Source organism: Spermophilus citellus (genome assembly GCF_964194105.1).
Source record: "Spermophilus citellus genome assembly, chromosome: 15".
Classification (NCBI taxonomy): domain Eukaryota; kingdom Metazoa; phylum Chordata; class Mammalia; order Rodentia; family Sciuridae; genus Spermophilus; species Spermophilus citellus.
Window position 1 is genome coordinate 42,899,679 of NC_138195.1, and position 14,559 is coordinate 42,914,237.

Genomic DNA, 14,559 nt, shown 5'->3' on the forward strand with positions numbered 1-14,559 from the left:
CCCAGCCTTTCAAAAATTTATCTATCTATCTATTTATTTATTTATTTATGGAGGGTACCAGGGATTGCACTCAGAGGCACTCAATCACTGAGCCTCATCCCCAGCCCTTTTATTTTTATTTTGAAACAGGATCTCAGTAATTGCATAAGCTCGCCTCAAATTTGCAATTCTCCTGCCTCAACCACTTGAGTAGCTCCTATTGTAATCCTGTAGGTATGCTCTGCTGTGTTCAGCTCAAAATTCACTAATCTGTCTTTCCATGGTGTGCAGTCATTGCCATTATTCAATTCTAGAACATTTCATTACTCTCTATAGAAACCTAGTATTATTATGTAGCATTTACCAGTTCTCCTGCTCCCCATTCCCTGATAACTACTAATCTGCTTTTTGTCTCTATTGATCTACCTTTTTTTCTTTCCTTTTTTATTTATATATGACAGCAGAATGCATTACAATTCTTATTACATATATAGAGCACAATTTTTCATATCTTTGGTTGTATACATTCACTTAGCTTTTTGGCACTAGGGATTGAACCCAGGGCCTCACACATGCTAGGCTTGTGCTCTACCACATCTTCAATCCTACTTAGTGTTTCAAAGATCATTCACCTGCCATGTTTCAGCACTCTGCTGTATTTGATGGCTCAGAATACTTCATGTATCACTCACTAAAATTTTGTATTTCCATTCATCAGTTTCCACTTTTAAAAATGAATTAAACAATTATTTTTCATCACTGAGAATTTAATCCAGGGGTGCTTACCACTGAATTACATCACCAGCCACTTTTATTTCTTATTTGGAAGCAGTATTTCTAGCTAAGTTTTCCGGGGTTAGCCTCAATCTTTTGACCTTCTTACCTCTGCCTGCCACCAAGCTGTCTTAACTCTAGTTTTGATTTGCATTTCTCTATTAGTTAATGCAGTTGAGTTACCTTTTTTTTTAATGCTAACAGGCCATTTCTATATGGAGACATATCTTACTCTTCACCTATTCCTTAAATTAGTTAATTGTGGTTGGGGATGTAGTTCAGTGGTAGCATGCTTGCCTAGCATTCAAGCCCCCGGTTCAATCTCTAAAACTACCCCCCCCCCAAAAAATTTTTGTCCTTGACTGTCAAGAATTCTTTATGTATTGTGGATTTTGTACCCCCTTTAAAATATATAATTTCCGGGGCTGGGAATGTGGCTCAGGCGGTAGCGCGCTCATCTGGTATGCTTGCAACCCGGGTTCAATCCTCAGCACCACATACCAACAAAGATGTTGTATCTGCCGAGAACTAAAAAATAAATATTAAAAATTCTCTCTCTCTCTCTCTCTCTCTCTCTCTCTCTCTCTCTCCCCCTCTCTCTCTCTCTCCCCTCTCTCACTCTTTTTAAGAAAAAAAAATATATATATAATTTCCAAGTATTTTCTTTTTTCAAAAATTTTTTTTAGTTATAGATGGACACAATATCTTTATTTTATTTATTTATTTTTTTGTTTTTATGTGGTGCTGAGGATTGAACCCAGTGCCTCATGTATGCAAGGCAAGTGCTCTACTACTGAGTCACAACTCCAGCCCCGGCTTTGAACTTTTGATCCTCCTGCCTTAGCCTCCTGAGCCTCTGGGATTACAGGTGTGTACCACCATTCCCAGCTCCAAGTATTTTCTCTTTATAATATCTTTTCACTGGTTTGCTAATGTTTGAAACAAAGTTTTCAATTTTGAGTAATTCTATATTTCATTTTTTTATCTAGTTGCTTGGGCTGAATTTCTTTTCATTTTTGTAATCCAAAAAGTGAACTTTACTCTGTATTGTATAGAAACCTCACTGATTTGATTGAATTGGCTCAAATTATTTTTTCTCTTTCCTTCTGCATGTAGTAATATCTGGCTTATGGTGTCTCATTTATTTAATCTAACAGCAGTCTTATGAAATGTATATACTGCCCCCAATTTATGAATCGAGACTTTTAGGCTTATAGAGACTTGGTAAATTGTCTAGGGCCATAGAGTTGAAGCAGGATTAGAGGATTTGGTTTGGAAGGCATTCCCCATGTCCCTAATCAAAATGTTTAGGGCCCAGACAGGATGGATAGGAGTGCAATCAACAGTTGGCCTGTTTAAGGGATAACCGTGGGGAGAGTACTATTGCAGTCTTTTAGATTGTGGAACTTGGAAGGAATCCTAGATTCAGCTGGATGTAGTCCATACACCTATAATCCCAGAGATTTAGGAAGATGACACAAGAGGATCCCAAGTTTGAGGTCAGCCTCAGCAGCTGAAGGAGCCCCTTAACAAGACCTGATCTTAAAATACAAAATGAAAAGAACTGGGGGTGTTGTGTTGCTCAGTGGAAGACCACCCCTGGATACAACCTCCAATACCACCAAAAAACCAAGCAAAAAAAAAAAGGGGGGGGGAGAAAAAAAGAAAGGAAAAAAATCTTACAGGTTAATTTCACAGAAATGCAATTTAAATTTTTTAAAGTTTATTCTAATTAGGATCCCATTCTTGTGATTGTACATGATGTGGAGTTTTTTGAAAATGTTTGTGAGGTGCTGGTTAATGCCCCTGGGTTCAGTCCCTGGTATAAAAACAACAACAACAACAACAACAAAAAAAAAAAAAAAAAAAAAAAAAAAAGAGAGAGAGAGATAGAGAAAGAAAGAAAGAAAGAAACAGGGCCTTGCTATGTTACTCAGGGTGGACTTCAACTCCTGGGTTTAAGCCATCCTCTTACCTCAGCCTCCTGAATAACCTGGACTCCAGGTACTCAGCTATAAAAGATTTTAAACATGAATCAAATACTTTCAACTTCAATGTTTTCCTTTGACTATCTTTTTACCTATTTTTCATTTTACTTGTATTTCCTTCCCTAGTCCTCATTCACCTCTGAATCATGCTCTAGTAATTCTTGAGTACCATGGTAATAGTTCACTCTTCCATTCCCTCAAGCAGATGATTTTATATTTTGCCCAGCTTTTTAAATTATCTCTGGCCACAGAGTTGTTCCAAATTACCAATTCCATTATCACTAGAAATGAAAATTTTATGTTCTTTTAAAATTCATAAATATAAGATGATGTTAGGATGGTGTGGTGGAGTTTGTGTCTTATCTCTTGAAGCAATCTCGTTTGATAGATTTATTTGGGAAAGTTTCCATTGCCCTATAATATTGGGTGCTGTGAAGATCTCCAATTTTTACACAAAATGTGTTTTAATTGCTCATTATTTTGTTCACTTGTACATAGTTTTATTAATTAGTGACAGCCACAGTTCTCCATTGTTGTAATTGCACCAATTGGAAATTAGGTGCAGTAAAGTTAATAGCACTTTAAGATTTTTATCCCACCAAGAACATTGATCTTGTATAAGATAGTATTTTCTGCTGAATGTGCCAGGAGTAAATAGTAATGCTTTCTTTTCAAATTATGTAAAACCACTTTCATTTATTACATGCATGGTAAGTGACTGAGAGAATGTTTAGTATAGCCAGGTGTCGGGGAGCACTCTTGTAATTCCTTTGACTTTGGGAGACAGGGGCAAGAAGATCATAAGTTCAAGTCCAGCCTTAGCTACTTGTGTGAGGTCTCAGCAATTTAGCAAGATTCTTTCTAAAAATAATAGAATGGATTGTGGATTTAACTTGTTGGTAAAACATCCCTGGGTTCAATCCCCAGCCACTCCCTGCCACCACCACTTTGTAAGCAAACAAAGATAGGTGAAGCACTTTTTTCATGTAAATCTGAACAATAACACAATTGTTTAAATTTTAGTTTCAAATTTATTTAGAGGATTTGGTTTGGAGATACTGGTGTTTTCACCCTACCTGTTATTTTTTTCTTTGGTACTGGGGATTGAACCCAGGGATGCTCTACTACTGAGTTACATTTCCAGTGTTCTTTATTTTTTCTTTTGAGACCAGGTCTCTCTAGGTTGCTGAGGCTGGCTTTGAATTTGAGCTCCTGCCTCAGCCTTGATGGTTGCTGGCATTACAGATGTGCACCACCTCATGGGACCAGACTTCTTTTAAAAACAGAAGGGGGAAAAAAGGAAAGAAAGGAAGGAAGGTAGGAAGAAAGGAAAAGAAAATGATTATTATACAAACCAGACTAGTAATAAGAAGCAAAATTTTTAGGACTGGGATGTGGTTAAGTGGTAGAGCATTTGCCGGCCCTGGATTCAATCGTCAACACCCCTGTCCCTTTAAGAAAAAAAAGGAACTTCTTTAACCAACAGGAGACAGGACTTCTGCAGAGAAGGGAGTGGATACTGGTAGACCTGGCTCCTTGGAGGGATATAGGAATACAGTAGCCTTAGAGGGAAACCAGGGAATAGCTGTACTAAGGCTTTGCTTAACCCAGTCACCCAGGATGGTTCTCCATTGTCAGTCTTTCAGGTTTTTATGTGTCACAAGAAGTGAAACCAAACTAATTTGAAAAAGTCTCTGATAGGAGGTGGGTGTGGTAACCCACACCTGTAATCACAGTGACTTTGGAGGTTAAGGCAGGAGAATCACAAGTCCAAAGCCTTTGTTAGCAATTTAGCAAGATCTTGTTTCAAAATAAAAAGGGGTGGGAATGTGGTTCAGTGGATAAGTGCCCCTGGATTCAAACCCAGGTACCAAGAAAAAAAAGGAACAGGAAAAAAAAAAAGTCTCTGATAGGGGTTAGCATCATGGCATATGACTATAATACAAGCTACTGGGTTGGCTGCAGGAGGAGAATTACAGATTTGAAGCCAGCCGGGGCAGTTTAGCATGATGCTGTCTCAAAATAATAAAAATAAATAAGTAAAAAGAGCTGGACATGTACTCAGTAATAGAGCACTTGGCTGGCATTCAGGAGGCCTGGAATTCAGTTCCCACTAGGGGAAAAAAATCAAATCTCTGATAAAAGGCATTATCAATTCTTCTTCTTCTTCTTCTTCTTCTTTTCTTCTTCTTCTTCTTCTTCTTCTTCATTATTATTATTATTTATTTTTTAAAAATATGGACACAATTTATGTTTGTGTGGTGCTGAGGATTGGACCCAGTTCCTCACACATGCCAGGAAAGCACTCTACCACTGAGCCACCACCCCATGCCCTGGATTTCTTTTAAAACCAGACATTTTTACAAACTGATAGCCCCCAAAATGACAAATGGAGGAGAATAGGTAGATCTAATGTTTGAGTGACTAAAAGAGGTGTGGAAATGGCTGTATGACATTGTGAACATATTTAATCTTTTTTTTAATATTTATTTTTAAGTTTTTTATGTAGACACAATATTTTACATTTATGTGGTGCTGAGGATCGAACCCAGTGTCTCGTGCATGCTAGGTGAGCATTCTACCACTGATCCACAACCCCAGCCCTTAATCTTACCAAAGTATACTGGAAAAAATAGATTAAATGATAAATTTTATATTACATATATTTTTTTTATTTTTCATTACTGGGGATTGTACCCATGGGTGCACTGCCACTGAGTTACATCCCCAGCCCTTTTTGTTTTTGAGACAGGGTCTCCTTGGGTTGCTGAGGCTGGCCTTGAACTTGTGATCCTATTGCCTAAGCCTCCCAAGTCACGGAGATTAATAGACATGTGCCATGATGCTCAGTTTACATATATTTTACAATGAAAAAAAAAAAAGCCTGAAAAAAAATGAAAACAGATTAAGCTAACATCTATTTTTAAAACCTTTTAAAAAAATTTAGGGAAGGGGGCAGCTAGGGTTGTGGCACAGTTGTAGAGCACTTGCCTAGCATGTGTGAGGCATTGGGTTCCATTCTCAGCACCACATATCAAAAAAATAAAGGTCCATTGACAACTAAAAAATATTTAGAAAAAAAAATTGTTTTTGGCACTGGTGATTGAACTCAGGGCATTCAACCACTGAGCCACATCCCCAGCCCTATTTTGTATTTTATTAGAGCTGGACATGCACAGGCTCTCACTGAATTACTTAGCACCTGGCTTTTGCTGTGGCTGGCTTTGAAAAACTTGCAATCCTCCTGCCTCAGCCTCCTGAGCCACAGGAATTACAGGCATGTGCCACTGCACCAGACTCTAAACCTGTTTTCAAAAGCATGGTGTATTTGAAAGCCTAGTGTATTTGATCCTGTTTTATGGCTGCTTCATGCTTCATTCCTCACAGAGAAGTTCTTGGAGGTAGTATGGGCTTGGTTAGTGTGTTTGTACTGGTGGATGTGGTTAAGTCAGAATCCACTGGTGTTGATACAAGTGTTTAAGGAAGACCTGAGAACACCACACCCAGTAGGTTTTTCCCCTTACATGAACTGATTAAAAATTTTGAGGGGGGCTGGGGATGTGGCTCAAGCAGTAGTGTGCTCGTCTGGCATGTGCGGGGCACTGTGTTCCATCCTCAGCACCACATACAAATAAAGATGTTGTGTCCACCGGAAACTAAATATATATATATATAAATAAATAAAATAAAAATATTGAGGGTGGGTGGTAGAGAGAGCTAGTTTAAAAGTGCAATAATGGCTGGGGATATAGCTCAGTGGTAGAGCATGCATGTCACACTGAGTTCAAACCCAGCTCCAAAAGAGTAAGTGGGAAAACAAGGCAGGTTGGACTTCACAATTCAACAAGCAAAGCCTGCTTTCGTGGCAAACTGAAAGGCGAGGAACCAAGGGTTATGAAACGCAGGCTTTCCGGCCCTCACTCTGTTCCCAATTTTTGGTTGTGGGAATCTGTTCTGAATCCAACTGCAAGTGGAAAACCCTTCTTTGGCTCAGCAGCCAGGCAAGCCATCCTGCCAATCCTCCAAATGGGCTGCTGAAAATTTGGCTCTGTGAGGCTGGAACTGGGGCTATCTTCCCAAGATCTGTGCAGCTGTCAAGGTGGCTGTGACGTGATTGTGACTGGTCTCTGCACTGCTTTTTGGCAGTGACCTTGAGACCAGCTAGCTCACCACTGCCGCTCCAGTTCTTTGCTGATTTGGTCCTTTGCTTTCACTGTTGTAACACCAGCGGGCTGATGGGAGGGAGAATTTTCTGTTCTTGCCTTTCCCAGTGTCTGGTAGGTGTCAACTATGGTATCAGTTCTCTGTGCCTACCCCCTACTACGCAGTCCCATATGAGGGGGTCTTGTGAATGTGGGTGGTTTGTTCCATCCCTGGCTCAGGTACCTCTCCTACTCCCTGGGAAGCCAGTGGCTGTGTCTGGGCAGGTAGCCTCCATGTGGGCATCCGCTTGTCAGTTTTGCAGAGAAATGCTCAGTGACAGCTGATGATCTTGGGAGAGAAAGGAGCCAAAAGTGCCCTTTTGTCCTACAGGTACAAGTCAGAATCTGCCTTCTGGTTAATCAGGGATTTCTTTGTAATTGACAGTCATCAGAAATGTCCATAGCAAGAGAGAGAAATCTTTTCTCTCTAGACAGTGGCAAGTGTATTTTTAAAACGCCACCCCTTCTCCTTGTCTTCATCCTGTCTTTTTCCTTTTAAGTGGCTTTATTGTTGTTTTTTAATCTGCCTTTGTCATTGGACATTTATTGACAGAAATCAAATTGCTGTGTTTCTGGGCAGAGCGCCTGCTGCAAAGAGGTGTGGTTCCAAGGAATGAGACACGCAGCCCAACAGCTGAGCCTACACTGTCCTCACATAACCTCCCTGCCTTAAATATCGCCAATATTTCGCCTTGCCTTATAAAGTAAAAATGCACAATACCTTCCAGAGTTTCAGCAAGCCCAAATGCCCCCCTAGGCTTAATTATGTCTCCTGTATGTTGGAGGGCAAACCGCACACCCCTCCCCCACGGAGACCTACCCTCAGAGCCACCAAGAGGTTACTAATCAGGGAGACTCCACCATCGATCCAATGGTGGTGACCTGGGGGATTTGTGTGCATTGTTTTTGCTGAAGCCTCCTGTGATTTCTGCGCGACCAGATCCTCTGCAGAGAACTCCATGTCGCAGCTTGTGGCTGCCTGTGTCCTGTGGTGAGAGCAGAGCCGCACAGGAGATCCTTTGTCTAGGAAGGGCTAGGCTGAGAAGATCACTTTGGAGTTGCTAAGCTCTGCATTGCCATTGGCTGCACTCTTTGTGGGGCTGTTTTTGCAAAAGGCATGCCCAGCACGTCTACAGTGCTGGCAGGCCAGGGCTGCCTTTAAACACCATGATAATAATACCAAAAGCAGTTTGCAGAACTGTTCCACTGTAGAGGCTTCCTCTGCAGAAGCAAGCAAGATGGCTACCTCGTGGGCTTCGCTGTGAAGAATGCAGAGGCTAATTAAGACAGACTTTAAGGGGAAAAAAGGGTATTTCCCTACCTCATCTTAATAGAAAAAAAAATTTTTAAGTGACTTTAAAGTATACATTTTACATAAGATCTTTAGGTTCTGCCTAGCAAACATGTTGATGATTTTTAAATGGTCTAAGTAGTTTTACAGAGAAATAGTCAAAAAATTGGGGGGGAGTGGGAGCTAATTTTTTTTTCTCGATGGAGGCTCATTTTCCAATTTGATTTTTTTTTAGGTTATAAAAGAAAACAAGAGGCCCCAGAGGGAAAAGAAGCCCAAAGTTTTAAAGGTAATCAGCTGTTGATTAAATAATATTTATTTTTTTTCCATTTCATATAGTTTTTTTTTTTTTCTGTCACCTGAGGGTAAATATGGAATACAGTGGATGTGTATTCTCTCAGATTTTTAGTAGATTAATGAATTTTCACTCAAGTTTTTTTCTTTTTTTTTCTGATGTACTGCATAATGTGCATATTAGCACCCTTTATTTTCAACTCCCACAAGTCTGCAGAAGGAAAAGTTTATATGCAAAGTGTTGTGAATAAAATTCATTTTTCTTTATATCCCCCTTTGTAACATCTGCATTTGTGTTGTTGCACAGTGTGTGTACTTAAGCTGGTGTGTGTACTTAAGCTTTTTAGGAGAAAGGTACTATTTGAAGTTGACAGCTAAGATCCATTGTGATTTTAATAGACCATCCATTAAGACTATTTTAAAATGTGTGATTATTTTCCCAAAGAGAAAAGGTCCTTAGAGATTTTAGTTCAACTTAAAATGTGTAAGTCTTGAGATCTTACAGCCAGATTATAATTGCTTAATATAATTCTCATTATATCGTCTTTAATTTTGGCATTCATAGAGCTTATAGGAATAAGAATGTTTTCTTTATATTCTATAGATTGACTGGTGAGTATTTAACAGTAACCTAATTTGGTTATAAGCTAACAATCCATGTTATAAGCTTTGTACAGTATTTAGAAGGGTTAATTTAAAAGCATATGGCATCACTAAAAGTTCAAGGCTAGCATTAGTCTTGCAAATAGGTGCTTATGTGCTTAAGCTTTCAAGTGGCATATTGCTACTCTAAATTTTAGCAACATTTTTATCTCAAGAAGAAATAGCAAGCAATAAAAAAATTGTTTTGTAAAATCACATTGTATATATTTAATTTAAAATATTTTACCTAATTGTAACTTCTCTCTTGCAAATAAAGTTTTAGCCTCAAAGAGGAACAACATCTTGAACCATGACTATGGCAGAATTTTATCTTGTTTGTCCCCCTAGTTGTGTGAGTTGAAAGTGTTCACATTAGAACCAAACCTTGTGTTGATTTCTAATTTGGCTGACCACCTTGAGTTTCTGTTTCCTGTGTATACACAGTGTTGGCATGTACATTTTTCATCAACCAACAAGTATTTATTTCATATTTACCACACAGTTAGCAATGTGCGAGACACTGTGAAATGAATGAAATGCTTGGTACAAATTCTCTTGGGGCCTGGACAAAATGAATAGTGGTTATTTTCAAGACAAATTTAACCACTTTCTGTTTTTCTGCTTCATATTGATTCATCTGCCTCCTTTCACGCCCTTCCCTTCTCTCATCTGTGGAGTCCTTCTTAGATCTTTATTATACTTTGTGTATTGGGTAAATCTATCTCAAGCATTAAGTTTTTCATGAGAATAGTTTCAGTCTTGCAAAAAAAAAAAAAAGAGTCTACATGCAGAAACAAATAGACAGTAAATCTTTTCCCACATTTGCTAGGAAACGGAATTGGGCTTAAGTACCTGTGAGTGGCCGTATGTCATCTGTCCTAGCAAGCAGAACTGAATTGTTTACTTTCCCTCCATAGTTAGTTATTAAAGTAATGAAGGCAAGAAAAATGCTCTAAGAGAAAAAATTGTTTTGATATAGGCACTTCAATTTTAAAAAACTTTACACACACACACACACACACACACACACTCCTTTTCCAAGCTTTGTTTTTCTTCTGCACAGAAGCATGTTAAAAGCCTTCAGATTAAAATTCAGCTAGACAGATGTAGAATATTATACAACCCTAAAAAAGATGGCAAGTGTGTTTGAGAAAGGAGGGAGAGTAGGAAAAACTATGAATTTTTAAGATTTTGTTTTGTGGCTTTTGTGGCACTGCTCCACTGAACAACATCAGGCTCTCCCTAAGTTGCCCAGGTTGGTCTTTAACTTGTTATTTTCCTGCCTCAGGCATTATAGGTCTGTATCATTGCACCTAGATAAGTTTAGGTTTTAATGTATAAGGACTTAAATGTTCTACCTGGATTCTCCCTAGAGATTCAGTGATGGGATTCTACAGGTTATAAATTGGACTTTTTTTTTTTTTAATATTTATTTTTTAGTTTTTGGCAGACACAACATGTTTGTTGGCATGTGGTGCTGAGGATCAAACCCGGGCCGCACGCATACCAGGCGAGCGTGCTACCACTTGAGCCACATCCCCAGCCCATAAATTGGACTCTTTTCATAATTCTTTGTCCTTGCTTTTGGCATTGAATCAAAGATCCAGTCTGCTTTCTTTGATTTTGGTCAACACGGAGGAAATTGGGTATAGAATTTGAGGGTTATTCCATTCTGCTCTGAACCTGGTCCTTATTGAATCCAGTTGCAGGGTTGAAATTGCTTTGTCTCATAGCTCTCTTTCTCTTTGTACCTGGGATTGGACCCAGAGGCACTTAACCACTGAGCCACATCTCCAGCCATTTTACATACATATATATATTTAATTTTATATATATTTTACATATATATTTTTACATATATATATATTACATTTTACATATATATATATTTACATTTTACACATATATATAAGACAGGGTCTTGGTAACTGGTTTAGGGCCTCTCTAAGTTTCTGAGTGAGGCTAAATGAAATTGTTACTTACATGTATACCTACATTCATTCAATTGTACTTCAAAATTTAAAGCTTTAAGTAGTGGTGTCTATTTTTTTTGTAATCTTCCTCTTGTGAAGTGTTTCCTAATGCTTTATGGCCAGTGTGGCATCAAATATCAAATATGAGAGGCAGGGTTGGGTGGTAATCATTGTTATTTTCACATAGGGATGGCAACTTCTTAGCTATGCTGTACTAGGAAACATAAGACTTTGTTGTGTGTGTGTGTGTGTGTGTGTGAGTGTGTGCGCACGCACGCGCAAGCAATTATCAAACCTACTCTCTATGCATGGTAGGCAAGCTCTCTTCTGCTGAGATACAATGGTTCAGATACAAAATAAAGAGAGATGAATTTTTTATTTTGAGACAGGATTTTGCTAAATTTCCAAATTTGGCCTGCAACTTAACTTGCTAGCCTCCTGCATCAGCCTCCTGAGTAGATAGGATTACAGATGTGCACCATTTGAATAGCTTGATTCTCGACTACAGTAGAAGTATGAACTGGTTTTCATGAACTTGGGGGTTGTCACTACATGCCTTGGAATTCCTTTTGAAAGAAACATTTATGTTAATATTTTTCACTTTGTGTGTATGTCAGAGGGGATGACTTAGGAGGATATATTTCCTTAGAGAAAGTCAGTTTTTAAGGTAATATAAACTTGCTTTGATTGGTAGTCCTTTTCCCTGGAGAAAATCGGCACAATCAGTTGGAAATTTGAGCAAAATTTCATAAAGGGAACATTTTACTTATTTATGTATTTATACTGGGGTGCTTTATCACTAAGCCACATCCCTAGCCCTTTAAAAATACACACACACAAACACAGAAGAATCGAACCCAGTGCCTCATACATGCTAGGCAAGCACTCTGCCACTGAGCCACAACCCCAGCCCCTAGTCCTTAGCTGGGTCTCACTGATTTGCTTAGGGCCTCTCTAAATTGTTAAGGCTGACTTTGAACTTGTGATCCTTCTATCTCAGTCTCCTGAGCCACTGGGATTACAGGCATGCACCATTGCCTAGCTAAAGGGAATATTTTAGAGGTGTGAGCAGAATTAAAAAAAATAGCTAACGATGGTAAAAGATAAAAGGGCTAAAGAAGGCAGAAAGCTATTATGACTGGGCTGGAAGGGCAGAGGAGTGGGGGAAGGAACTCAGGTGGAGTGGTAGCTAAACAGAAGGAGAAAGTTTTTTGTTATTGTTTCCATTTTGTACAGTACCAGAGATTGAACCAAGAGGTGCTCTACCACTGAACTATGTACACAGCTTTTTATTTTGAGACAGCGCCTTGCTAAATTGCTGAGGCAGGCTTTGAACTTGATCTTCCTGCTTTTGTCACCAGAGTCCCTGGGATTACTGCTGTGGGCCCAGGATATCCAGCTATGATCACAGATTTCTCTTGTGGTTATTCTTAGAGGGGGACTTCTACATGGAGTCATGGGGGAATGAAACCCTGGCCTCCAGTCTTCTCCTGTTTTCAATGGTCAACCCCAAATGGGAAGCCAATGGTTAGCTTCCTGGAATGCTTATGAATGTATAGAACCTGGAATGTGGACCTGAACATATTCAGCATTACTAGTAGCTAGGAGGGCTGTACTTACTGTTGGGTCAAGAGGAGGACCCAAATCATGATTATGAGGATGGTAACATTCGATGAGGCTGTGTGAATGCTATATAAGAATTCTATACTGCTGGGGATGTGGTTCATTGTAGAATGTTGATCACGATTTGCAAGACCCTGCCTTTAATCCCCTCTGCTGCCAAAAGGAATACAAACAAACAAACAAAACACTCTATACTATATTTGTAATTTGTGTCTTAATTTAAAAATCACCTCAAAACCAAAAGTGTGAGCATCTTGGGGAGAAGACCTTGGCAGTCAGGGTACATTTTCTAGTTATTTGGTTATAAAATATCTTTGAAAGAACTGGGTGAACAAATATAAAGAAATGTCAATGAATTTTAAACCAGGAAAGTGTCTACAGAGACTGATCTAAAAAAAAAAAAAAAAAAAAACATGATCTTGTTGCTGGTTCTGCACCAGCAGCCCTGCTCTCCACTGTTTCCTTCCTTGATGATGCTGATAAAGAGGAAGAGCTAGCCATGCGGGGAGTGGGGGGCATAGAGCCTGTATCACCAGCAAAGGACAGGATACTTGCATATAGTATAACTACACTGTCATTTGGAAACATGTTTATTATTTATTTATTTATTTATTTATTTATTAAAGAGAGAGTGAGAGAGAGAGAATTTTTAATATTTATTTTCTAGTTCTCGGCGGACACAACATCTTTATGTGGTGCTGAGGATTGAACCCGGGCCGCACGCATACCAGGCGAGCGTGCTACCGCTTGAGCCACATCTCCAGCCCCTGGAAACATGTTTTAAAAAGAATCAAATCATAAATAAATGAGGCACATTTGTACATGCTCTCAGTTGGCATGACATAGTGATTTTCAAAATATTTAGGACCATTACCAAGCCTCTATTAAATGTTTCAGAAGGGATCTGTTCTGAATAACATTATTAATATTTACTAAATATATTTTGAGCCCATACTAAATGCTGGTGGTATACTGGAAAAATTTAAGACCCATGTGTTTCCTGCTCTTCAGGAGATTAAATGCTACTGAGGAAAGGCAAGTAGAAAATTTAAAGACAAATAAATTCCAAATTGCAGTGAATGCTTTGAAGGAAAGAATAACAAAAAGTGGGAGATGGGAAAAACATCCTTTAAGGAAATGTGTTTGGTATCTGTGAGAACTATTCCCTTAATTTGTAAATTTTAATATATACAAATACAGATTTAAAAAGACTAAATTAGATACAGTTGAGATACCTTGTTTATTTTAAATTCCCTTAAGCTACAAGAAATAGGAGTTCACAGAGTTGCTACAGATTTTTGTTGTCTGCAGTTATCTCTAACATTGTTTCAGTTAGTAAAAGAAATCATAGGTAAAATGATACTTTGTAAAAAACTGCTAATTGTACAACACTATTACTTGTAGCAACATGTTGCAAATTGAATCCATTGATTAAATACTAAACCATCTTTGGGAGAGGAGGAAAAGTGGCATTTTGATAGAGTGTTACAGACATTTGGATGTGTTGGGTCAGTAGGTAGGGGGATTTTATTTTATTTTTGTACCTGGGATTGACCCAGTAAGCCCATCCACAGCCCTTTTTAATATTTATTTATTTATTTATTTATGTATGAGAATTTTAATATTTATTTTTTAGTTATTGGCGGACACAACATCTTTGTTGGTATGTGGTGCTGAGGATCGAACCCGGGCCGCACGCATGCCAGGCCAGCGCGCTACCGCTTGAGCCACATCCCCAGCCCCCCTTTTTAATATTTATTTAGAGTTGGGGGTCTCGCTGATTTGCTTAGGGC

General features: G+C 38.7%; 1 protein-coding gene across 7 annotated transcripts in view; it reads left to right on the forward strand.

Moving 5' to 3' along the window:
- The window catches only part of TET1 (tet methylcytosine dioxygenase 1), a 117,521-nt gene that overhangs the window by 33,096 nt on the left and 69,866 nt on the right, over window positions 1-14,559 (forward strand). For 4 of the 7 annotated variants that reach the window (XM_081267099.1, XM_081267101.1, XM_081267102.1 and 1 more), the window contains exon 3: window positions 8,470-8,523. In XM_081267099.1, the coding sequence (XP_081123225.1) occupies window positions 8,470-8,523 (54 nt within the window). Of the gene's footprint in view, window positions 1-6,997; window positions 7,019-7,720; window positions 7,935-7,978; window positions 8,253-8,469; window positions 8,524-14,559 lie in introns of those variants that run through there. The other 3 variants (XM_081267105.1, XM_081267104.1, XM_081267103.1) reach the window with 3 other exon arrangements.